Source organism: Nyctereutes procyonoides, unplaced genomic scaffold (genome assembly GCF_905146905.1).
Source record: "Nyctereutes procyonoides isolate TBG_1078 unplaced genomic scaffold, NYPRO_anot_genome, whole genome shotgun sequence".
Taxonomy (NCBI): Eukaryota; Metazoa; Chordata; class Mammalia; order Carnivora; family Canidae; genus Nyctereutes; species Nyctereutes procyonoides.
This window is the reverse complement of record NW_026575052.1, coordinates 30,850,333-30,875,191: the sequence shown is the minus strand read 5'-3', so window position 1 is coordinate 30,875,191 and position 24,859 is coordinate 30,850,333. Positions and strand designations below refer to the sequence as shown.

The following is a 24,859-nucleotide window of genomic DNA, read 5'->3' as shown; positions in this document are numbered from 1 at the left end:
TTTTTCTGGAGCTTGATGTCTGTATCATTTAAAAAATAGTATTGGTAACTACAAAATTATTTCATTCTTTAGACGTTTCTTTGACTTACTATATTTGGCAATGGGAGATAGATATATTAAAATAGATATATTAACATCATCCTATTACAGGTGATAGCATACGTAACTCATTGTATCTTAATGTGAGAATTTTGAGATATATTATTGTAAGTCTCATAATTTCAAAATTACTGTTTATTACTCTGATAGAGAATCCAGTGTTACCTTTTCAGTTTTAAAATCTTGTTATGGCTTTTTTTTTTCTTTTGAGCAAAAATAAATGACATTGAATTTTATTATTTTTTAAATTAGGTATTTTTAGAGAAGATGTCTTAGTTGACTGTGGTTGTGATGTTAAGTTTGCTTTTGATTGATGTCTCCATGGTGCTCTTTCTTATTTGATTTTTAAAAATTTATTGTTTTCATCTTTTGATACAGTTAACTGTTAATATCCCTTCATAAAAAGGGCACTAGAAATGGTTTAAAAATATTTGTTAGAAAGATTATTCTTTGAAAAATAAATGATGTGGAAAATAAATTTGTTGAATTCTCTATTGTATCCTGCCCTCAAATAAAATTGTCCAGATTTTCTAGGAATAACTATGAGTAAACACTTCTGTTCAAGTGTATGTGTGTCTTAGAGATATGTAATTATTTTTGCTTAATAAAAATAGTATCATACTATGTGTATGTTCTTCTGCGGCTTGAGTTTTTTGTGCAACTATAGTTTTTGAAATCTTTTACATTACTGCTTATAAGCATACTTCATTATTATTTGTTGTAAGAAGTTTTATAGCATAAGTATATTAAAGGTTCTTGAGTCATTTCCAGTTGGCTGTTTTAGGTTGTCTTCAAACTTTTGCCCACATATCCTCGAGTATTTATGTTCTCCATCTTTAAGAATTTTTCTGTAGATTATTTCTATGTTTATAACAACATCTCTTATTTTCAAAGTGAAAAAAGTTGCCAGCGAAGGACGAAATGATGATCCAGATGTATCTCTGAGCACCAAAATTTCAGACCCAGAACCATCTCAAAAGGATGCTCAGATAGTTGAAGGACAACAAGAGTCTCAGACTTTAACAGGACAGGATTCAGAACAGATTGCATTAGAACCAGACCTAAATCAAAAGAAAAGAAGAAGAGAGAATCAGGATGAAGTTGGCAAACAAGTAAAAAATCTTTCAGAAAGTCCCACTGTTCAATCAGGTCATTCTACAGGAGAAAAATGCAACAGTAAGTTTTTTAAATATATTAATAGTTCCTATATTAAGAAGATGTGTATTGTAGTATGATGTGTAATTTAAATACTTCTGGGTAGTAGCAACTAGTAACGCTTAAATTTTGTATTTTATATTCATGTTACTGTGTTAAATAAATCCTTTTGTTTTTATTTTTTAAGATTTTATTTATTTATTCATGAGATACACAGAGAGAGGCAGAGACACAGGCAGAGGGCAAAGCCGGCTCCATGCAGAGAACCTGATATGGAACTCAATCTGGGGTCTCCAGAATCAGGCCCTGAGCTGAAGGTGGCGCTAAACCACTGAGCCACCCAGGGATCCCTTATTTTTATTTTTTTAAAAAGACTTTATTCATGAGAGACACAGAGAGAAAGAAAGAGGCAGAGACACAGGCAGAGGGAGAAGCAGGTTCCATGCAGGGAGCCCGATGTGGGACTCGATCCTGGGACTCCAGGATCACACCCTGAGCCAAAGGCAGATGCTCAACCGCTGAGCCACCCAGGCATCCCTGGTTTTTAGTTTAAAGGAAAGAAGTTTATTGTCGAGTGGTAAGGAAACCATAGTAAACTGGGGAGATTTTCCCTAAAATATGTTTCTGGAGCCCAGGTGGCTTAGTTAGTTAAGCATCCACCTCTTGATTTCAGCTCAGGTCTTGATCTTAGGTCTTGATTTTTTTTTTTTTTAAGATTTTAATTTATTCATTCATGAGAGACAGAGACATAGGCAGAGTGAGAAGCAGGCTCCCCACATGGAGCCTGGGATCCCCACATTTTTTATTTATTTTTTAGTTAAAACCAAGCAGTGATTAGAATCATAACAGTGTGTATAGTTAGCTGTATATTGCTTGTGTCTCTTAATAAATCATAGGTGTTCATGTTCTACCTCTACAGAGCACCTCAGAGTCCACAATGAATTCTTTAATTTCTCTCAAAGAACTACTGGAATAAGCTTTCTTTCTTTTCCTTCCTTCCTTCCTTCCTTTCTTCCTTTCTCTTCCTTCACTTTTAAATATTTTATTCATGAGACACAGAGAGAGGCAGAGGCATAGGCAGAAGGTGAAGCAGGCTCCATGCAGGAAGCCTGATGTGGGACTTGATCCCAGATTACGACCTGAGGCAAAGGATGACACTCAAGCACTGAGCCACCCGGGTGCCCCTCTTTTTTGTGTTTTTTTCTATTAAAGGTATTACATAAAAAGCAGAAAAGCTCAGTAATTAGGAAGTTGGATTTTGGAAATCAATAGACCTTGGTTTAGATTCCAGCTCTTTTATTTGCTAATTATGACCTTGGATAAGTCAGCTAAGATCTTGAACTCAGGTTCTTTTTCTCTGTGATGGTTTTTTTTTTTTTTTTTTTTTGTGATGGGTTTAACACCTTTTATTTTTATTTATTTATTTATTTTTTTATTTTTATTTATTTATGATAGTCAGAGAGAGAGAGAGAGAGAGGCAGAGACACAGACAGAGGGAGAAGCAGGCTCCATGCACCGGGAGCCCGACGTGGGATTCGATCCGGGGTCTTCAGGATCGCGCCCTGGGCCAAAGGCAGGCGCCAAACCGCTGCGCCACCCAGGGATCCCGGGTTTAACACCTTTTAATAGGTCTATTTTCAGTATTAAATGAGATAATGCATTTGTTGGACTTAAAATTTTTATCACTTAGTAATAAATGATAGCTTTTCCTGTGTTATTAATTACGATTCTTCAGAAGGAGAATAGGCAAGTCCACCTGTACCTGCCTTAACCATCTATATAGAAGTCAATTTAACCATTTAAAATTTAAGCAAGATGAAAGGAAAATGCTGCAGACTACCAAGGGAATTTGGGCTGATTCTCAAAACACAGTTACAACTTACACAGTTCTATGTTGATTAACTTTTCATAAATGTTCTAAAATTAAAATCTCTGCCTTGCATATAGGAACTAAATGTGGAATAGATGAATAATTTGTAGGGGAAAAGACCATTTTATATAACCTCATTTATGCTTTAAAAGGTAGATGTTTTCATTTTTTAGAATAACATGCATTTTGTATTTGTAGATAAAGGTCAGTCTTTAAGGCCTGAGATAAATGAAGATGAAGGCAATAAGGAACAGAAACTTCCTTGCATACAAAACATTGATGACATTGTGGATTTATCCTCCATTGAAAAGGCTGAGAACAGAACTGACCCTATGCTTTTATCAAGGTATTTTTCTATACCTTTACTGGCTTCGTTTACATCTTCTGTTACTGAGAGGGGAGTGTGAAGTCTCCAACTCTAATTATGAATTTGCCTGTTACTCTTTTCTGCTCAATTTGTTTTTTTTTTTTTCATGTCTTTTGAAGCTCCTGTTAGGTACCTACATATCTAAGATTGTTGTATCTTGATGAAATCACCCTTTTATCATTCGTGTGTGTTATTTGATATTGCTGTTTGTTTTCGTGCTTACTTTGCTACAGCTGTTGTCTTATGGTTGTTAGTGTTTGCATGGGTTTCCTTTTCCTTTCCTTTCCTTTCCTTTCCTTTCCTTTCCTTTCCTTTCCTTTCCTTTCCTTTCCTTTCCTTGAGAGCGAGGACAAGGGTGGGGCAAGTTAGAGGTGGAGAGAGAGGAAGAGAAAATCCCAAGCAGGCTCCACTCTCAGCACAGAGCCCGACACAGGGCTTGATCTTATGACCCTGAGATTATGACCTAAGCTGAAATCAGAAGTGGGATGCTTAACCAGCTGAGCCATGCTGGTGCCTCTGACTAGCTTATTTCACTTAGCATAATGTTTTCAGGTTTCACCTGTGTTGCAGCATATGATGATGTTTTCTTCTTTTTTATGGCTAAAATAATCGTGTGCATGTATCACATCGTGTTCATATATCACATTTTCTTTATTCTTTCATCTGTCCATGAACATTTAGATTGTTTCCATCTCTCAGCTCTTTTAAATATTACTCTAATAAACATTGGAATGCAGATAGCTATTTGAGGTCTTATTTCCATTTCTTATAGATAAATACCCAGAAGAGGGATTGATGAATCATATAGTTCTGTTTTTAATTTTTTGATATTTTATTACCTTTTTAAGGTAATCTCAACCCCCATCGTGGGGCTCATACTCACAACCCCAAGATTGAGAGCCACATGCTCTACCGACTGAGCCAACCAGGCATCCCTCTATTTTTAATTTTTTGAGGAGCCTCCCTGCTGTTTGTCACAGTGGCTATGCTGTTTTACCTTCCCATCAGCAGTGCACAGAGATACCAGTTTTTTTTTTTTTTTTAAGATTTTATTTATTTATTCATGAGAGGCAGAGGCATAGAGAAGCAGGCTCCATGCAGGAAGCCCGATGTGGGACTCGATCCTGGAACTCTGGGATTACACCCTGAGCCAAAGGCAGACGCTCAACTGCTAAGCCACCCAGGTGTCCCAGATATCAGTTTTCCATGTCCTCACCAATACTTGTTATTTTCTATTTTCTTTGTGTTTTGAAAACGGTTATTCAGACCTGTGTGAGGTGATACTTCATTGTGGTTTTTGCTATGTATATATTTTTATTTTATTTATTTATTTATGAGACACAGAGTGAGAGAGGCAGAGACACAGGCAGAGGGAGAAGCAAGCTCTCTGCTGCCGAGATCCTGATGTGGGACTCGATCCCAGGACACCAGGATCACGCCCTGAGCCAAACGCAGGTGCTCAACCACTGAGCCACCCAGGTGCCCCTTCATTATAGTTTTGATTTGCATTTCCTTAATTAGTGATATTGAGGATATTTACATATACTTATTGGCTGTTTGTGTGTTGTGTTTGGAGAAATGTCTCTTCATTTCCTTTTCATATTTTTAATTAGGTTATTTTAATTGAATTATAGCATTCCTTTTATATTTTAGATATTAAGCTTGTGTCAGATAGTTTACAAATATTTTCTCCCATTCCATAGGTTGTCTTTTGATTTCGTTGATTATTTCCTTTGCTGTGCTGAAGCTGTTTAGTTTGATATTGTCCCACTTGTCTCTTTGTGCTAGTTTTTTCATCAGTTTGGAAGATTAATAGTTTCTTTGAAGCTGAGCCATGGACCTTGGGTCTTTAATTTGCTAAGTGATGGACATCTAAATTATGACTTCAGAGATACAACTAATTTCATAAACTACATGCAAAAGATATATGCCTTTCTTTAGGGGAAAAACAACCCTGTAGTGACTAATATCCTGACTGGTTTTTTTTTTTTTTTTTAATTTTTTTTTAAATTTATTTATGATAGTCACACAGTGAGAGAGAGAGAGAGAGGCAGAGACACAGGCAGAGGGAGAAGCAGGCTCCATGCACCGGGAGCCCTACGTGGGATTCGATCCCGGGTCTCCAGGATCGCGCCCTGGGCCAAAGGCAAGCGCCAAACCGCTGCGCCACCCGGGGATCCCCCTGACTGGTTTTATAAAACAAAGAGCTGATTCTAAAATTATTAATCACACAAGAGCAAAGGGTCATGAGTAGTAAATACAATTTGAAAAACAATATTTCTGAGGAGGAAATACATTAATACTCTAAAGCTAGAGTAAAAACATATATATATTTTTTAAAAGAAAAAAAACAAAAAAAAAAAAAGCTAGAGTAATTATAGCAGTGTATTACTGGCCCAGGGACAAATTGACTCAGGAAAACTGAATATAAAACCTAGGGAATAAAATGTAGGAATCTGTACATAGCAAAGATAGCAGTAGAAATTAGTGAATGAAGATTGAGTGAACTATTCATTAGATGTTAGATCTATCTAATATTAAGTAATGCTAAATAATGTTAGATCCTTATTTCCCCCTGCATGCTAAATTTCTGATTGATTAAAGGCTACACGTAAAAGGCAAATCTTTAAAACTTTTAGAGAAGGTGTTGGGAAGTATCTTTCTGATGTCAAGGATTTCTTAAGATATAAAAAGCAAAACTTTAAAAGGTAAAATTGACAAGTTTGATTGCAGTAAACTCATATATTTGGTAAAAGTTTTTGTAGAGAAAGTGAAAGACAAGCTACTATTTGGGATGTTTATGGGTAATATCTAATCAAAAAATAATACTTAAAGAGCTCTTACTGATTAGTTGGGAAAAGACAATAGAAAAAATGAGGGGGGAGGGAGTCCTGCCCATCACCCTATTACCCCATTCCCAGTCCACCTCCCCTCTAGCAACCCTCAGGTTGTTCCCTTTAGTAAAGTATTGTCAGCAGGCTCCATGCTCATTCTGGAGCCTGACTCAGGGCTCGATCTCATGATCTTGAGATATGATCTGAGCCTAAATCAAGAGTTGGATGCCTAACAGACCAAGCCACTCAGGTACTCCTGAAGGTACAGTTTTTAATAACATGGTACAAGATGGATCATAGAAAAGCCAAAATATTTATATTGATAATTCCAAAATATGAAATATCATTTTCCAAAGTAGTTTTATATATTAGAAAAGTATTTTAAGTAGTAATAAAACATGTATTACTAAGGATTCTATTCTTCCTGATGTTTTCATCTGCTTAGTGGTCAACAAGATGCTGTGTCATCAGCAACTGAAGCTTCAGAATCAAGCCCTTCAGATTTGCCTTCATCAGAAGCTGTAATTAGTGCACTGTGTGAAGTGGATAATGCTGAAAGTAATTGTACAGAAGAAAGCAGTGTTGACCTAAAAAATAAATCACTGTAAGTATTTTACATGGTAGGATTTTAAAATTTATTTGCAAAATTGTAATGATTTCTTAAGAAATGATAATGTTTTCTTTAGGGATTAGAAAGGGATGGTACACCATTTAATGTATAGTTGTACCGTGGTCTGAATGTGACATAAAGGCTTATCACTTTATATTTGATTACAGAAAATTTTCTTTCATATCAAATGTATAATCATGATAGGAATTTTATGCATAGTGGTGACTTACACTGAAATTCTAAAATAATCTGCCTGCAGCTCCCCCTGCTTATGTGTGTGCGTGCTGTCTCTCAATAAATTAAAAAAAATTTTTTTAAGATTTTATTTATGTATTTGACAGAGAGATAGTGCTCAAGTAGGGGGAGTGAGAGAGGGAGAAGAACCTTGGGATCATGACCTGAGCTGAAGGCAGATACTTAACCAAATGAGCCACCCAGGTGCCCCTAAGTAAAATCTTAAAAAATATTGATGCTGAATAACTTGTTTTTAACATCTGATAGAATAAATTAGTTACCTCTCTTGGCTCTTTCAGTTGTCTTTGCTATCCTTATTGTAAGTAAGCTTAAGGGACTTCTTTTCTACTTTTGAGTGGGTTTTTAAAGAATTATTTTGAGAATTTTGTTGGATAATATCTGCATATTAGTGCAATTTATTACATAATGTTCATTTTAAATAATGATAAATAATAATCGTTTTTTAGGGAAACTGATCAGTCCAGAAATGTTAAACTGGTAGGAAGAAGACAACTACAGAGACCTAAACCCAATTTATCAAGGGCAGTTGGGAAGAAAACTGTTCTTTCACAAGATAAAACAGATGCAGAAACCAAGACGTTACATGCAGAAACGTCAAATGAAAAGGTACGGACTAAAAAACACTTTATGGAAAATAAAATCACAAAAAATTTCCCTAGTTGGGAGTAAAATTGTGTAACTTATAATAAGTACATGATAGTGTAACTGATACTAGAACAAAGATACAAGAACTTAAATATGAATATTAAATGTGTCTTAATTATTTCCTGTTGATGCATTTAAGAACCTAGGACAAATCATTTCAATTATACTCATTAGCAACAGATCTCTCTCATTTATTTATATAAACTTTGTATTAAAAATATTTTTAACCAGTTTTACATAAAATTATATCCACAATCATTTCCCCAAACACAGACGTCCTTTATCCTTCATAAACTTTGTCTTTCTTTTTATGTATGTAAACATTTTTGTAGTTTTAAATCATAACATACAAAATATTTAAAACTTCTTTCTCTGAAACTACTTAATTAACATTTTCTTGGGCTTAATCTTTTAATAGCTGTATCAGATTAACACATTACTGATTTACCTAAGCATTTTTCTAATGGTAGTCATTTAATTTATTTCCATTTTTTTAACTCCCATAAATAAGAGCAAATGATTTTGTAAATAGCAATTTCTTTTCTTTTTTTTTAAGATTTTATTTATTCATGATAGTTACAGAGAGAGAGAGAGAGAGGCAGAGACACAGGCAGAGGGAGAAGCAGGCTACATGCAGGGAGCCCGACGTGGGATTCGATCCTCGGTCTCCAGGATCGCACCCTGGGCGAAAGGCAGGGGCTAAACCGCTGCGCCACCCAGGGATCCCTAAATAGCAATTTCTTTAGGAAAAAGGCAGAAGATAAATTTCCGAAGGAGATGTGATTAATGGGTCAGAGTATTTTAAATTTATTTGGCTTTTGTTATTGTTAAATGACAGTCAAAAAAAAAGAATTTATTTACATTGCTATAGGCACTAAATGAATGTTCCTGTTTATATTTCTGCTAGCATTATATTGTTTAAATTTTTGCTAAAATACATTTTAAAATACTAGCTTTATCCCCTTGTATGTGAAGTATCTTTTGTATTATACTTTTTATAATAAAATTATATTAGTATAATTTTGTGAAAATCAAGAAAATTGGGAAACTACAGATTCATATAAAAAATTTATTTTTTATTTTTTTATTTTATTTTATTTTTTAAAGATTCATATAAAAATTAAGACAGGGCAGCCCCGATGACTCAGCGGTTTGGTGCCGCCTTCAGCCCAGGGTGTGATCCTGGAGACCCGGGATTGAGTCCCATGTCAGGGTCTCTGCATGGAGCCTGCTTCTCCCTCTGCCTGTGTCTCTGCCTCTCTCTCTTTGTCTCTAATGAATAACTAAATAAATAAATAAAATCTTAAAAAAAAATTAAGACAAAAATTACTTGTAATTTCATTATCCAGATGCAAATAACCTTTTAGCAAATGTCTTTCCAGCTTTTCTATTACAAAATTTAGTATTGTTAATTCAGTTTTGTACCCTTCTTTGGTGCTTAACATTTCATGAATATTTTTCCATATTATTAAATATTCTTTGAAACTATGGTCTTCAGTGACTTCATAATAGTCTGTCAATGGGTATAACTGAATTTAACCTTTTACTCATTATTGGATATTTTGTCCCCTCCATAGTGTTTGGTATTTTATATAATGTTCTCGTGAACATTCTTGTACTTTGTCTGAATATTTACTTAGAATAGAGTCTTAGAAATGGTATTAGGGAATGAACATTTTTAAAGCTCTGGAAAGCAAAAGGCTTTCCAGAAAGGGTAGGCCAATTTTTGCTCCTGTCAGTAATAGATGGGATTATGTGTTTTATAATATTCACAACTGCATTGATGATTTTTATTTTTATTTTTATTTTTTTTTGCATTGATGATTTTTAAAACTCTGTGAACAAAAAATGAAATTCATTGTTTTTAATTTCCATTTATCAAATTTGGACTTTTCTATGTTAAGTTGATAAAATGTAAAAAATTGAATTTATAGAATCACATGGAAAAGGATAAAGTCAATACATTGGACATTTCTCGAATGGAGAAAACAGAGAGAGAGAACCCAGAAGCTGAGACTGTTTCTAAGTAAGTATTTAGAAGTAGAGAAACTAGTAGCTTTTAAGAGTGACTGTAATAATTTCTCTACTGGATAATGTCTGAATTTTAGTTCTGGTTAGTGTACTTAAGTCTTCTTTTAGGGGCACCTGAGTGGCTCAGCGATTGGACATCTGCCTTTGGCTCAGAGCATGATTGAGTCCCGCATCGGGCTTCCCACAGGGAGCCTGCTTTTCCCTCTGCCTGTGTCTCTGCCTCTCTGTTTGTCTCTCATGAGAAAATAAGCAAAATCTTAAAAAAAAAAAGTAATCTTTCAACTATAAGTGTATTGAAACATTTCAGTAGTGTTCTTTGTGTTACTGGAGAAATAAATTATGATACAAATCCATTGAGTTAACAATTACATTTCTTCCTCTACTTAATAACAAGATTTTAACAAAGTTTTGTTAGCTTAATTAATGGTTAAGCTGGGTAGTTTTATTTACAGCAGGAGACGTCAAGAGGGAATATTTAACTTGTAATGTAGATTCTTATTCTAATATGAATCTGAGCTATTGGATTCTGGACTATATTTATAATCTTTGTGTAGTACCCTGGAGGTATACATGAAAAACTAGTATTCTTAGTGGAGAATAGTATTAAATATGTGTCAGGTATAGATTTTTTCAGTTTTGTGAGCAAGTGATTTTTATATTTAGGGTTCCGGGATTATGTTTGTTCCAAAGTATTAGGGTATAGAAATGTATCTTTTTTTCTTTTTAAAGATTTTATTTTATTTTTTTATTTATTCATGAGAGACACAGAGCGAGAGAGAGAGAGAGAGGCAGAGACACAGGCAGAGGGAGAAGCAGGCCCCATGCAGGGAGCCCAATGTGGGACTCGATCCCCGGTCTCCAGGATCACACCCTGGCCTGCAGGTGGCACTAAACCGCTGTGCCACCAGGGCTGCCCAGAAATGTATCTTTGAAGATGTTTTTGAGGACACTTGTTATTATATTTGTTTTCTAAATTGTTTACTTATACCTTGGAGAATGGAATACTGAAAACAAATATGGGATTTCAGAATAACCATGATTTTATTCTCTTGTAGTTCTAGCTTGAATGAAAAACTTTGTGTGCAGGAAGATGATCAAACAAAGGCTCTCAGACCAGCACGACTGAGGGGCCGATTGCAAAGGCCAAAGCCAAATGTACGTAAAGCGGCTGAAAGAAAAGAAATTCTTGCATCACAGGAAAAAATTGAGGCCAATGTAAAAAAGATTGAAAGTGAATCCTGTATTGCTAGAGAGGTAAGTACTCTGATTCATCCTAGTTTTTTTTGTAAAACAACTGCTTAAGCCTTCTTTAACTCCTACCCACTTAAACCGCAAGACTATACAATTGTGTACATTGCGTATTTAAAACTCTCAGAGCCAGTAGCTCTGCTACTTGTAAAGCCACTTAACCGCAATCTAGATTTTGAGTATTTTCATAATGGAGCATCTGCTTTGATGATACCTCATGTTTGACTTGACTCCCCCCGTCCATCATTTAGATGTTTGAATTACACTTCTTTTTTGAAAATATAGCTAGGTAGGTCAATTTTAACTCTGGCTTAAACAGCTTCCTTCTAAAATAGAATTCCAATAACAAAGATTATAAATTTTAGGTTATTTACATAGTAACTAGTCTTTGTGTTAAGAGTAAGAATTCAGGTCTTAGTTTGAGATTTGAATTTCTTTTGTTATAATTCTCAAAGTCTATACTGTAATGGTAATATCAGAAGATAGACCCCTGGGAATAATTCTAACAGATGAGACTAGAGTGTGCAGTAACTTGTTTCTGATTAGGAGAGAAAGGATGGGGGCTTTGAGATAAGGTAGAAGGTGGGAGCTTACGAAATTTTTAAAGATATTTAAGTAATATTAAAAAGTGTCCCTTGAATATCATTATATAGTTATGAAATGTTCACCATTTTCCCTGTACTGAAATTGGATAAGATTTTCAATGCAACTTTTTTATAAATGGGTGGTTCATTGTGAAATCTTAAAAATATGTTTGTTATTAAGAGTCCTGAACAAATAGAAGATAAGTCAAGTAAAGATTTTGACTTTGAAGACATCATATCACAATCTGAGAAAGAAGATAATGTTTTTCAAATGAATGTTAATGAATGTCTAAGGTAAGCATCAACTTATTGGTTATATAATCTTTGAATTTTGTATAAAGTTTTAGAAGTATTTAATCTGTTTATTAAAACAAAAGCAAGAAAAAGTAAAAGCAAATCATATTGATTTGTTATCTGTATCAAATTACATAATATTCACAAATACAACTTCATTTTTCAAGGCAATTTATGTCATAGCTTTCATGCTAATTTCTCAGTTATGTGTGATTTGATGAATTAATTTACTCATAAATTAGACCTGAATTTAAAAAAAAATTAGACCTGAATTAGCAATTAGCAGTATCAGTTAACATGCATATTAGATTAAATGTATATGTCCAGATGTGAAATGCAGCTTATTATATTTGTTTCTTTGGATTAGATTGATCTACATATGAATTTTGATTGATCTACATATGACCTTTATTTAAGGTTCACAGAAATTTTATATAGAAACTCATACGTCTCTTAGCCACATGTGGCTCTTTATATTTATTTCCCCTCTGGATGGTACCTAACAAAATCAGTGGAACTATTAGAATACTTTTAAAAATGTCTTTGGAAATGTTCAATGTACACAAAAGTAGTGAGAACAGAATAATGGGACTCTCATGTACTACTATGTATTTCAACTATTACTAGAATTTTAAGAATCTTTACATTTAAAGTCTGGGCTTTCTTATACTCTTTATTTTTTTATTTATTTTTATTTTTTTTTTTACTCTTGCTTATTTATTTATTTATTTGTTTGTTTATTTATTTTTTTACTCTCTTGTTTAGATCATACTTCCATCTGGCTATTTGAGATGCTGCTCAAATCTGGCCATTTAATTTTGTTGCTTAACTCTTAAGACAAGGCATAAATCTGGATAAAGGTTAATAGGGGCAAAGAGGTAGGCATAGTAGGCACAGATTGGTCCAGCTCCAATGCAGAGGACTGGAGACTTGGCCAGTATTTGGGAAGGATCATATGCATGACGATTAGAGACTGTTCAGAGCCACTTGACCACTACTCTAATTGACCTTTGATTTCTCTTTATACATATCTCTGTATGAGTAGGTATATTTATTTTATTTTTCTTTAAAGATTTTATTTATTTATTCATAAGAGAGACTGGCAAAGGGAGAAGCAGGCTCCTCACAGGAGCCCAGTGTGGGACTTGATCCTAGACCCAGGGATCATTATTCCCTGAGTCAAAGGCAGACACTCAACCGCTGAGCCACCTAGGCGTCCTGATATATTTATTTAAAAAATTTTAAATTTCCAAACATGGTGTTCCCCCCTCTTAAATTTTTAGGTTTTACCCAGAGCTGCCTGAGGCAATAATTAATTAATTAATTAATCAAGTAATTAATTAATTAATTTTATTTGAGAATTCCTGGTCTTTCAGTAGTATTTTCCCAACCATTCTCTCTTCAGCTGGCAATATGGTTTAAAATTTGATTGTGTGTCTTTCTTTTTTATTATTTAGTATTCAAGAGGATAATAAAGTCCCAGTTCTAAAGACTCGATTTCAGAAACCAAAACCAAATATAGGAAGAGGAGCTAGAAGAAGAGAAGTTTTCTCAAAGGAGGAGGTGTCAGAGGAGATTGTTGCATCTGAGCAGTTCACGGCACCTTTGAGGGAAACTGTGAGAGTGGAAGAAACCTTACCAAAGGAGAGGGTATCAGTAGAGGCTAGTACTACTAATACTACTAAGGAAATGGAGTCATATTTAAAAAAAACTGGAAGAGACAACTCTCCCAGAGAGAAGATACCAGAAATAATGGATAACAGTGTGGAAATGGAGACAGATTTGAAAGAAACTGGAAGGGAAGTTTCCCCAGGGGACAGTGTATCAGAGGTGTCTGATGTCACTGAGGAAAGAGTGATAAATTTGAAAGAAACTGAAAGAGCGGTTTCACCAAGAGATACTATATTGGAGGTATCTGAGCTCACTGAGGAAAGAGTGATAAATTTGGAGGAAACTGGAAGAGAGGTTTCCCCAAGGGATATTACATCGGAGGTATCTGAGCTCACTGAGGAAAGAGTGATAAATTTGGAAGAAACTGGAAGAGAGGGTTCCCCAAGGGATACTATATTGGAGGTATCTGAGCTCACGGAGGAAAGAGTAATAAATTTGGAAGAAATTGGAAGAGCGGTTTCTCCAAGGGATAGTATATTGGAGGTATCTGAGCTCACTGAAGAAAGAGTGATAAATTTGGAAGAAACTGGAAAAGACGTTTCTCCAAGGGATACTATATTGGAGGTATCTGAGCTTACGGAGGAAAGAGTGATGAATTTGGAAGAAACTGGAAAAGACGTTTCTCCAAGGGATACTATATTGGAGGTATCTGAGCTCACGGAGGAAAGAGTGATAAATTTGGAAGAAACTGGAAGAGAGGCTTCCCCAAAGGATACTATATCGGAGGTATCTGAGCTCACTGAGGAAAGAGTGATAAATTTGGAAGAAACTGGAAGAAGAGAAATATCCTTACAGGAAAATGCCCCAGAGGTCAGCACTACAGATGAAGTAGAAACAGGTTTAGAAGAAACTAGAAGCGAAATTTCTATAAGGGCGAATGTTCCAGAGATGGTTGATGCCACTGAGGAGAGAGAAATACATTTGGAAGAAACTGAAAGAGGAGAAATAGACATAGAAGGAGAGGTCAAGACTCAAGGTGAAATGGAGACAGACTGGGAAGAAATTGGAAAAGAAACTTTTCCAAGGGAAAAGGTACCAATGGATATCAGTGCCATAAGGGAAAAGGAGATTGATTTGAAAGAAACTGAAGAAAGAAACCTTTCTCTGATGGAAAAGGAATCAGGAAAGATAACTGCTATTGAAGAAACAGAAGCAGATTTGAAAGAAACTGGAGGAGACATTTCCTTGAGGGAAAGCAGATCAGAAGAGATTAGTCCTCCTGAAGAAATGGCTGCAGATTTGGAAAAAACTGGAAAAATAGACATTTCTTTAAGGAAAAATGGAGCAGAGGAGACTAAGACCTCAAGACAAACTGAGACTGATTTAATACAGAGCAGTAGTAGTTGCTGCAGCACTGTGCCTTCACTAAATATCAAAGTAAGTATTTTTCTGGTCTTTATAAAATTTTGAACACTTTTTCATAGAAAATTATCAAATTGTGATTATTGCTTTTAAATCCCACAACATTTAAAATCTCTAAAAGCGGGATCCCTGGGTGGCACAGCGGTTTGGCGCCTGCCTTTCGCCCAGGGCGCGATCCTGGAGACCCGGGATCGAGTCCCACATTGGGCTCCCAGTGCATGGAGCCTGCTTCTCCCTCTGCCTGTGTCTCTCTCTCTCTCTCTCTGTGACTATCATAAATAAATAAAAATTAAAAAAAAATAAAATCTCTAAAAGCTTAAAGTCTTTCTCAGCTGTAAATTCTGTTTTAGGACCTTAAACTATGTATCTTTAAAAAAATAATTTAAAAATATTTAATTATGGAGAAGCAAACCATTCTTAATGTAAGTTTGAAGTTATTCTTTTAGCTAAAAGGAGTGTAGGGGGTTGGACTGAATTTGTGCTAACACTAGTATGAACATATATTAGAATTATTTCTTTTGACCACATCTTTTTAAGTTTTTATTTATTTAGAGCAAGGGGAAGGAGCAGAAGGAGAAAGACAATCCCAAGCAGACTGCATTGAGCAGGGAGTCCAATGTGGGGCTCCATCTTATAACCCTGAGATCATGACCTGAGCCTAAACCAAGAGTTGGATGCTTAACTGACTGAGCCACTCAGGTGCCCCCCTACTCCACTTTTAAATTTTCTTATTTAAATTTTTTTTTCAAATTTTATTTTAGAAAGAGTGAGAATGAGACAGGGGCAGAGAGAGACAGAATCTCAAGCAGGCTCCATGGTCATCATGAAGCCCAGTGTGGGGCTTGATCCCATGACCTCAGGATCATGACCTGAGCTGAAATCAAGAGTTGGACTCCCAACTGAGCCACCCAGATGCCCCTAAAATTTCCTTTTGTTAAAAGTTTCCAGTTGAGGTACTTGGTTATTAGCTCAGTTGGTGGATCAATCATACAACTTTTTTTTTTTTTAAGATATTATTTATTTATCCATGAGAGACACAGAGGGACACAGGAAGAGGGAGAAGCAGGCTCCATGCAGGGAGCCCGACGTGGGACTTGTTCCCGATCCCGGGTCTCCAGAATCACACCCTGGGCTGAAGGCGGCGCCAAACCGCTGAGCCACCCAGGCTGCCCCCTCCCTTTTTTTAAGCATGTGACTCTTGATCTTGGGGTTGTAGGTTTGAGCCATATATTGAGTATAGAGATTACTTAAAAATAAGATCTTTAAGAAAAAACAAAAGTTTCCAGTTACTGGAAGTTCACACTGTTGTGACATTTTCCATTTGTGCTGATTTACTTTGGTTGATTTCTATGACTTCCTCCAGAACTTTAGCAGTGAAGTACTGTCCATGGTGCATACACCTGAAGAAGAAACAAATTCTGAAAAGGAACTATCAGATCACTTGAGCCGTTTGAAAACTTTGCAGATTTCTGAACCTGATAAAACAGAAGACCAGGGGATACTATCTTCAGATGTTCCAGAGCAGTTTTCAGATACTAATTTAAGGTACAAGTGTATTGATCTGTGTGCTTTTAAAGACAAAGCATTTAGAGTTATAGTTTTAGATTGTGTGAAACTAAGTAAGGTTTTAAGACCTATCCTCTATAGCATAGTGTTCTAGATTTTAAGCTGGGTTTGGGATGATTGATTGGAAGGAAATTTTGAGGTCATCAGGACAGTAGATTGAGAGAATTACTAACATCGGAATTTTACGTTATACACAATCCAATGTCAACGTGGGTGTGAGAAAACCTGTATTTTTGCAAAGATGTTATTTGTAGGCTTATATTTGGATTGTACTCATGTTTTTCAGGATCTACCAAATAGTCCAGTTTGTTTTCCTGTGAAGAATTAGAATTAATATTTACTGCTAGTTTCTCAAGTTGTCCTTCGACTCTGTTCTCATTGCCCCTTCAACTCATTCTAAAGGTTGATAATCCTTTTTCCAAAAGCAAATCTCTTCCTCAAGAGCAGAAGCCACTTGAAGTTAGACCAGCACCTTTTGTGAGAAGTCGATTCAAAAGACCAAAACCAAACTTAGCAAGAGCAACTTTAAAGAGAGAGACTATAGAAGCAGAAAAACATGTACGTGGGAAGAAATTGGAAACTGATAAAACTGAGATAGTTGTGGTACCACAGAGCAGTGAAGAGATGAATACTTCCCCTTCTCAACATGTGAGTACTATTCAAGGTGGATGTTTTTTGTGTTAGCTCTTATGGTTATTAAAGTAAAAGAACTGGGAGTAATATTTCACAAATATTTTCTCTTGTAATTTCTGCTGCCTGTGGTACTGTTCTTGCTGTACTTAATGTCCCTCATATGCCATGTGGTTTTATAAGAATCTTGTAGGTCTCCCAATGGGCAGATATGTCATGGGAAGGAATTTAAGAAGCCTAGGCTCCAGTTTTGACCCTTTATTCATCATGTGACCATAGCCAGTGATGCGGCTGGCTTCTTCACAGGGAAAACTGAGATTGATAGTCATTCTTTATTTTACTTGGTTGTTAAGGTAAAGAGTTAGAAGCTTGATGGGAATTAAAGGAGATATTTTATTTACTTTGTTAACGTGGTCCATAACAAATTAAGATCGTGTGATACAATATCAAAAACTTTGAAAGGAAGTGTTAACACTCCTAAGTTGATTGTTCTAAGCATGTAAGTACTTTTTTGGCCATATAGATGGCAACAGGTACATGAAGAGATACTCAACATCACTGATCATCAGGAAAATGCAAATCAAAACCACAATAAGCTATCACCTTACATCAGACAGAATAAGTAATATCAGAAAGACAATAAATAACAAGTGTCGGCAAAGATGTGGAGAGAAACTGTCATGCACTATTAGTGGGAATGTAAATTGATGCAACCACTGTGGAAAACAGTGTGGATGTTCTTTAAAAAATAAGGATCCAGGAATTCTAGTAGTGGACATTTGCCCAAAGAATATGGAAAGAGGGATCCCTGGGTGGCGCAGCAGTTTAGCGCCTGCCTTTGGCCCAGGGCGCGATACTGGAGACCCGGGATCGAATCCCACATCGGGCTCCCAGTGCATGGAGCCTGCTTCTCCCTCTGCCTGTGTCTCTGCCTCTCTCTGTCTCTCTCTGTGACTGTCATAAATAAATAAATAAAAATTAAAAAAAAAAAAGAATATGGAAAGATTGGGGCAAATGTCCACTACTAGAATTCCTGGATCCTTATTTTTTAAAGAACATCCACACTGTTTTCCACGGTGGTTGCATCAATTTACATTCCCACTAATGGACCCTTATGTTTATCATAGCATTATTTACAGTAGACAAGATAGGAGGGCAACCGAAGTGTATACCAATAGATGAATGGATAAGGAAAATGAGTTATGTATGTACAATGAAGTGTTACCCAGCCATTAAAAAAAAAAAAGAGAGAGAGGTGTTGCCATTTACAGTAACATGGATGGGCCTAGGAGTCCATTTTGCCAAGTGAAATATTATGCTAAGAGAAATAAGCCAGACAGAGAAAGGCAAATACCATGTAATTTCACTTAACATGTGGACTCTAAAAAACAACAAAAAACCAGAAGCAGACTCAAAAACAGAGAATAAACTGGTGGTTGCCAGTGGAGAAGAGGGTGGGGGATGGAGGAAATAGGAAAAGGGGATTAAGAGATATAAACTTCCCAGGGCACCTGGCTGACTTAGTTGGTAAACCATGCAACTCTTGATCTTCGGGTTATAAATTTGAACCCCATGTTAGGTGTAGAGATTACTTAAAATCTTCAAGAAGTACAAACTTTCAGTCCTGAAATAAGTCACAGAGAAAAAAAAAAGTATAGCATAGGGAATATAGTTAATAATATAGTAATTGTGAATGGTGACAGGTAGTGACTATACGTAACCATGGTGAATATTGAGTAATGTAAAATTGTTGAGTCACTGTGTTGTAAAACTAATAAAGCATGGTATGTCAACTATATTTCAATAATTAATAAAGACTAGTTCACAAAAAATAATAACAGAATGAATTTTCTAAAAGTACCATTTTGGAGGATGGCTGGGGTGGCTCAGTGGTTGAGCGTCTGCCTTTGGCTCAGGTGGTGATCCCAGTGTCTTGGGATCAAGTCCTGCACTGGGCTCCACAAAGGGAGCCTGCTTCTTCCTCTGTCTATGTCTGCCTCTCTCTCTCTCTCTCTCCGTGTCTCTCATGAATAAATAAATAAATCTTGAAAAAAATGATTGTAGAAGAACCATTTTGGATTAAAATTCTTTTATGGTTTTATTTTGTTTTTTTAAAAATATTTTATTTATTTATGAGAGACAGAGAGAGAGAAAGAGAGAGGCAAAGATAGGCAGAGGGAGAAGCAGGCTTCTCACATGGAGCCCAGTGTGGGACTCCATCCCTGGACCCAAGATCATGTTCTGAGCCGAAGGCAGCCACTCAACCCGCTGAGCCACCCAGGCGTCCCAAAATTCTTCTTTTATGTTTTAAAGTAGCTTATTAGGTCTGGGGCTCCTGAGTAGCTTGGTTGTTTAAGCATCTGACCCCTGATTTCAGCTCAGGTCTTTATTTCAGGAATCGTGAGTTCAAGACTGGTGTGGATCTTACTTAAAAATAAATAAGCTTTACACAATGGCAGTATCGTAGCCAATGAGGTTTATCTGAGGCGTGATTATTGCTAATTGAAATATAAAATAGAATAGCTTAGCTCTTACTATGTTTGACAATTTGTACTTTTTCTTCTTATATGTTAAGAGGTATAATTTTTTTTATTATTTTATCTGATTATAAAAATTTCCAATTGAAAAAATATGTAATCTAAAATATGATAGTCCATTGTAATGTCCCATTTCTCCCTCCCAAGCTAATCAATCGTGTAGCTATTTTGAGTATATCCACCCAACCCTTTCTGTATAGGAATTTATATATAAATAATAAAATGTGTTGGTATTTTCATTGTTTTCCAAAAATGGCATAACTTCTTATTTTTTCACTTAATACAGTATTATTTTTGGATCAGTATATACAAATTTATCTTCTAAATGGCTCTGGACTGTTCCATTATAAACAAATTATAATTTATTTAATACTCTACTGATAGGTTTGTCTTGTTTCCAGTTTTTTTATTTTGTTCTTGCTTTTTTTGGAGGGCTATTAAATCGGTATAGTAAATATCCTTGTGTATAATTTTCTGTATACTTGAGTATTTTTATAAGATACATTTCTAGAAGTAGAAGTGCTGGGAACTAAAACTTTTGGTGGATACTGTTGTCTTCTATATAGACTTGACCAGTTTATTTTGCTAGTAGTATATAAAAGTTCTTGTTTCCCTATACTTTTATCAACCCTTGATGAAATTTTTCTTACCGGCCTTCTAGGGTGTGGCTTCCCTAACGACATCAAGAGAAAAAGACAAATCAGGTTACAGGCAGGAGGAGGCTGTGATATTACCATGTATACAGACTGAAAAGGACCTTTCACCTGCGAGTTCTTGTGATCCTGAAGAGAAGGCTCAGCCTACAAAGGCCCAGGAAAAGGAATTAGTTGTTTCTATGAGGTAAACAGTGATACTTTTTTGAGAATCTAAACTATATTTAAAAAAAAAAAAAAAGGAAATTTGAGAGAGAAATCTTTCAAGTATTTCTTCATTGTTGTTTTTTTTTTTTAAAGATTTATTTATTCATTCATTCAGAGAGAGTGAAGAGAGAGGCAGAGACACAGGCAGAGGGAGAAGCAGGCTCCATGCAGGAAGCCCCATGTGGGACTCGATCCCGGGGTCTCCAGGATCACACCCCGGGCTGCAGGCGGCGCTAAACCGCTGCGCCACCGGGGCTGCCCTATTTCTTCATTGTTATTCAGATCTGTTACTTTATTTCATTTCATTTATTTCTTTTATTTATTTTACTTTATTTTATTTTTTATTATTATTTTTAAATATTTTATTTATCCATTCATGAGGGACACAGAGAGAGGCAGAGACACAGGCAGAGGGAGAAGCAGGCTCCATGCAGGGAGCCTGATGTGGGACTTGATCCCGGAACCCCAGGATCACACCGTGGGCTGAAGGCAGATGCTCAACTGCTGAGCCACCCAGGCGTCCCATGTTACTGTATTTTAAAAGTGAATACCAAGCATACTTGACTTCCTCCCTCCCTCCCTCCCTCCCTCCCTCCCTCCCTCCCGCCCTCCCTTCCTTCCTTCCTTTTTATTTATTTGTTTGAGAGAGGGGTAAGTGCTCAGGGAGGAGGGGCAGAGGGAGAGAGAGTCATAAGTAGACTCCACGCTAAGCTCAGAGTCCTACATGGGGCTTGATCTCTTCACCCTGAGATCACAACTTGAGCTGAAACCAAGAGTTGAATGCTTAAACCGACTGTGCCCTCCAGAGGCTCCAAGGTTACTTCATTTATTTTTATTCATATGTCAGACTGCCTAAAATAGAAAACACATTGAGTTACACTTTTTAATGCTTCCCTGCTTGTATTCACTGTTAGCTACTTAAGGATTTATACAAACCATTGCATTTAAAAATACATGTTTGTAAGGATTATATTCATTATCTTCTTAAATATCGTAGTAGAAGACTTATTTACCATTTTAACCATTTTTATGTATGTTATCTAGTGGCATTATCGTACATTCACATTGTTTTGCAACAATTACCTCATGTATCTCCTGAACATTTTCATCTTCTCAAACTAAAACTCTATCCATTAACAAGACCACCTCATCCCTCCTCTTCTATTCCCTGACAGCTACCTTTGTACTTTGTGAATTTGAATCTTTTAGCTACCTCATATAAATTCATTGCCTTCTGAAAATTAACTATTTTTTAAATAAAAGATATACTTATCAGTATAATTTGATTTTCCTCTAATTGCACAAAAATGTATAGTTTATGAAAGGAGACTCAAGTTTTATGATTTTAGTTTTCATTTTTTTTACAATCTAGTTCCCTCTCTCCCTATCCTCTTTTTTTAGGGCTCAAAATACGAATACTTTCCAGCAAGAAGTGAAGGAAAGCATTATCCCACCTGCTCGAATAGTAAGGAGACGACTTCAGAGACCCAGACCAAACATAAGAAAGACTGGACAGAGGCAGATAGGAAAAAGTGAAGCTGAAGGCATCCTTAAGGAAGAAAGAACAATTGTACAAAAAGATGAAACTAAAAAACTCTTGACTGTGGTGAGTTATTGTTACATAATTAAATTGAGCCTTTTAATGCATTTTGAAACACAAAATGACAACTCACACTGGGCTTAGAATATAGGCATCTGACACCTCTGCTCAATGAGTATATAACATGCCTAGTTCTGTTCCAGATTTACCATTCTGAATTTTTTTTTTTAAGTGAAAATAGATATATTTTTTCCCTAACTAATGAACCTATTCATTGTGGAAATGTTCAATTAGTACAAAATATAATGATTATCCTGGTCATAACACCCTTAGGTAACCACTGAAAACCTTTTGACGTCCCTTACTAGGTATATCTCCATGCATACAAGTGTGTACACTAATGTAACTTTAAATAATAAAATCACTGGGGCACCTGGCTTATTCAGGTGGTGGAGCATGCAACTCTTGATCTTGGGTTTGTAAGTTCAAGCCCCACTGGGTGTAGAGATTACCTAAACATAAAATAAAATATTTTAAAAATTAATAAATAATTGTGTGCATGTTATTTGACTTATATTTTACTTAATATATAAATGACTTTTTATGTCAAGAACTATGGAGAGTACATCATTTTTCATTGCTGCATAACAGTTTGCTCTTTGATGGTTAAACCAATCTTTTATTGATGTATGTTTTGATACACATCAAAGTAGTGTAATGCCCTTTTCAACAGAGCTTGTTTCTTTGTCCTTTTTTAATTTACCAAGGGAAAATCTATATCTAGAGTGATTGTAATCCTTGTTTGGACCCTCCCTTACCCCTTGGTGGCAGGGTGGGGGGGGTCAGTGGGTGTTCACAACAGTTAGTTATTTAGTTTTTAAAGCATTGTGTAAAGATAGTAATTGCAGTAATTGAAACTTTTTCTCTGAATTAGACAATTTTCTTTTGGACAGCAAAGAATGAACAGTGCATACCTAGTTTGACTCCTAGTTTTGAAAAACTCAGTTCCATTCTTAATGATTGAAGTATTTTAGGAGATATGTTCATTTGTTAAAACAAAAACAAAAACTATTTTTTTGTCATTTTAGCCAAATTCTCCAGTTGGAACTGAAATCGAAGTTGTATCCTCTAAAGTTTCAGAAGATAGAATTTATGAAAACCAGAGTCACATGGTTCTTGTAGAACCTCTTCATCTTAACAAAGTAAATGTTTTAGATGAAAAGATGAGGTGAGTTTGCTTTTAATCAGAACAGCATAAAACTTTTTAAAGATCAACTTTAAAGATAAAGATAAAATTTTACATCAATAAAATATTGTGAAAGGGTAAAGTAGTAGTTAATTATGAAATTGAATATTTTGGGCAGCCTGGGTGGCTCAGTGGTTTAGCGCTGCCTTCTGCCCGGGGCCAGATCCCAGAGAGATCTGGGGGGAAAAATTTTTTTTTTTTTAAATATGCTTCTTCATATACTATAAGAATTGTATGATCGATACGCTTAATTTATAATTTCTCCACAGTTTAGTGAGCATCTTCATTTTTTATTTTAAAACTAAATTTTTTTTAAACTAAATTTAATAGGAGACAGAGGTTCTGTTTTTTTTTTTTTTTAATATTTTATTTATTCATGAGAGACACAGACAGAGAGAGAGGCAGAGACACAGGCAGTGAGAAGCAGCTTCCATGCAGGGAGCCCAATGTGGGATTTATCCTAGAACTCCAGGATTGTGACCTGAGCCAAAGGCAAATGTTCAACCCCTGAGCCACTCAGGCATCCCTAGACAGAAGTTCTTAAGTTTTTTGTATATTTACAAATTACAAATTTATATCCTACTTAAATTCATGAATAGGAAGTACTATGAATTACTTAATATATGCTGTATTTAGAATTGTGTCCCAAACCAAATGGTAAGAATGGTATCTTTTTTTTTTTTAAGAATGGTATCTTTTATTTTTTATTTTATTTTACTTTATTTATTTTTTATTTTTTTTAGAATGGTATCTTTGAAATGAGTTACACTAGAAAGGTGAAGATAGTTCAGTACTACCACTTTTATTTATTGCTTGTAATTTGCTTTATTATTATTAATACTACTTAAAAAAAAAAGATTTATTTAGCACGCTCCTGTGTGAGTGAGTGGGGAGAGGGGCAGAAGGAGAAAAAGAATCTTAAGCAGATTCCCCAACGTGGAGCCCCATGCAGGGCTTGATCTTACAACTCTGAAATCATAACTTGAGCCAGAATCAGGACTTAGTTTCTTAACCAACTGAGCTACCCAGGTGCCCTGATACTACTTTTTGTTCAGCAGTGATCAAAGAATGCCTCATTGCAAGGGTACCAATGGAGAGAGGACCCCAAAAAAGTGAAGGAATAGAAGGTCCATGGGATGTCTGGGAGAGAGGGAACAGCAGTTCCAAAGTACTTAAGGCAAGAGCATGCCTGGCTTGTTTGAGGAATAGTAAAGGGAGCTAGTGTGAAACAGAGAAAGAGAAGGGAGAGTAGTAGATGTAGGAAGGTGTAAAGGCTGACCGAGGAGAATGGCAGATGATATAGGACCATTGTAAGGAATTTGATTTTGACTCTAAGTGAGCCTTTAAAGAAGCAGTGATCTTCAAGGTCAGCCTTTCATATACTCTTACTTATAATTGACTAGGGAGACCTAGAGGATTTAAATGGCTTTTCAAAATAACATTGCCAAATTAGTT

The 24,859-nt window shown here is 35.7% G+C and overlaps 1 protein-coding gene and 1 non-coding gene across 3 annotated transcripts in view; both read left to right on the top strand.

Moving 5' to 3' along the window:
* Positions 1 to 24,859, top strand: part of BDP1 (B double prime 1, subunit of RNA polymerase III transcription initiation factor IIIB) — an 89,147-nt gene that overhangs the window by 24,599 nt on the left and 39,689 nt on the right. For both annotated transcript variants that reach the window (XM_055331841.1, XM_055331843.1), the window contains exons 10-22: positions 994 to 1,275; positions 3,323 to 3,470; positions 6,771 to 6,929; positions 7,637 to 7,796; positions 9,770 to 9,861; positions 10,922 to 11,120; positions 11,880 to 11,992; positions 13,450 to 15,040; positions 16,389 to 16,570; positions 17,017 to 17,239; positions 20,420 to 20,598; positions 22,020 to 22,224; positions 23,247 to 23,386. In XM_055331841.1, the coding sequence (XP_055187816.1) occupies positions 994 to 1,275; positions 3,323 to 3,470; positions 6,771 to 6,929; positions 7,637 to 7,796; positions 9,770 to 9,861; positions 10,922 to 11,120; positions 11,880 to 11,992; positions 13,450 to 15,040; positions 16,389 to 16,570; positions 17,017 to 17,239; positions 20,420 to 20,598; positions 22,020 to 22,224; positions 23,247 to 23,386 (3,673 nt within the window). The remainder of the gene's footprint in view (positions 1 to 993; positions 1,276 to 3,322; positions 3,471 to 6,770; positions 6,930 to 7,636; positions 7,797 to 9,769; positions 9,862 to 10,921; positions 11,121 to 11,879; positions 11,993 to 13,449; positions 15,041 to 16,388; positions 16,571 to 17,016; positions 17,240 to 20,419; positions 20,599 to 22,019; positions 22,225 to 23,246; positions 23,387 to 24,859) is intronic.
* Positions 19,663 to 19,797, top strand: LOC129514339 (U4 spliceosomal RNA). Its single transcript, XR_008665406.1, has one exon. It is a non-coding gene; the product is annotated as a U4 spliceosomal RNA (small nuclear RNA).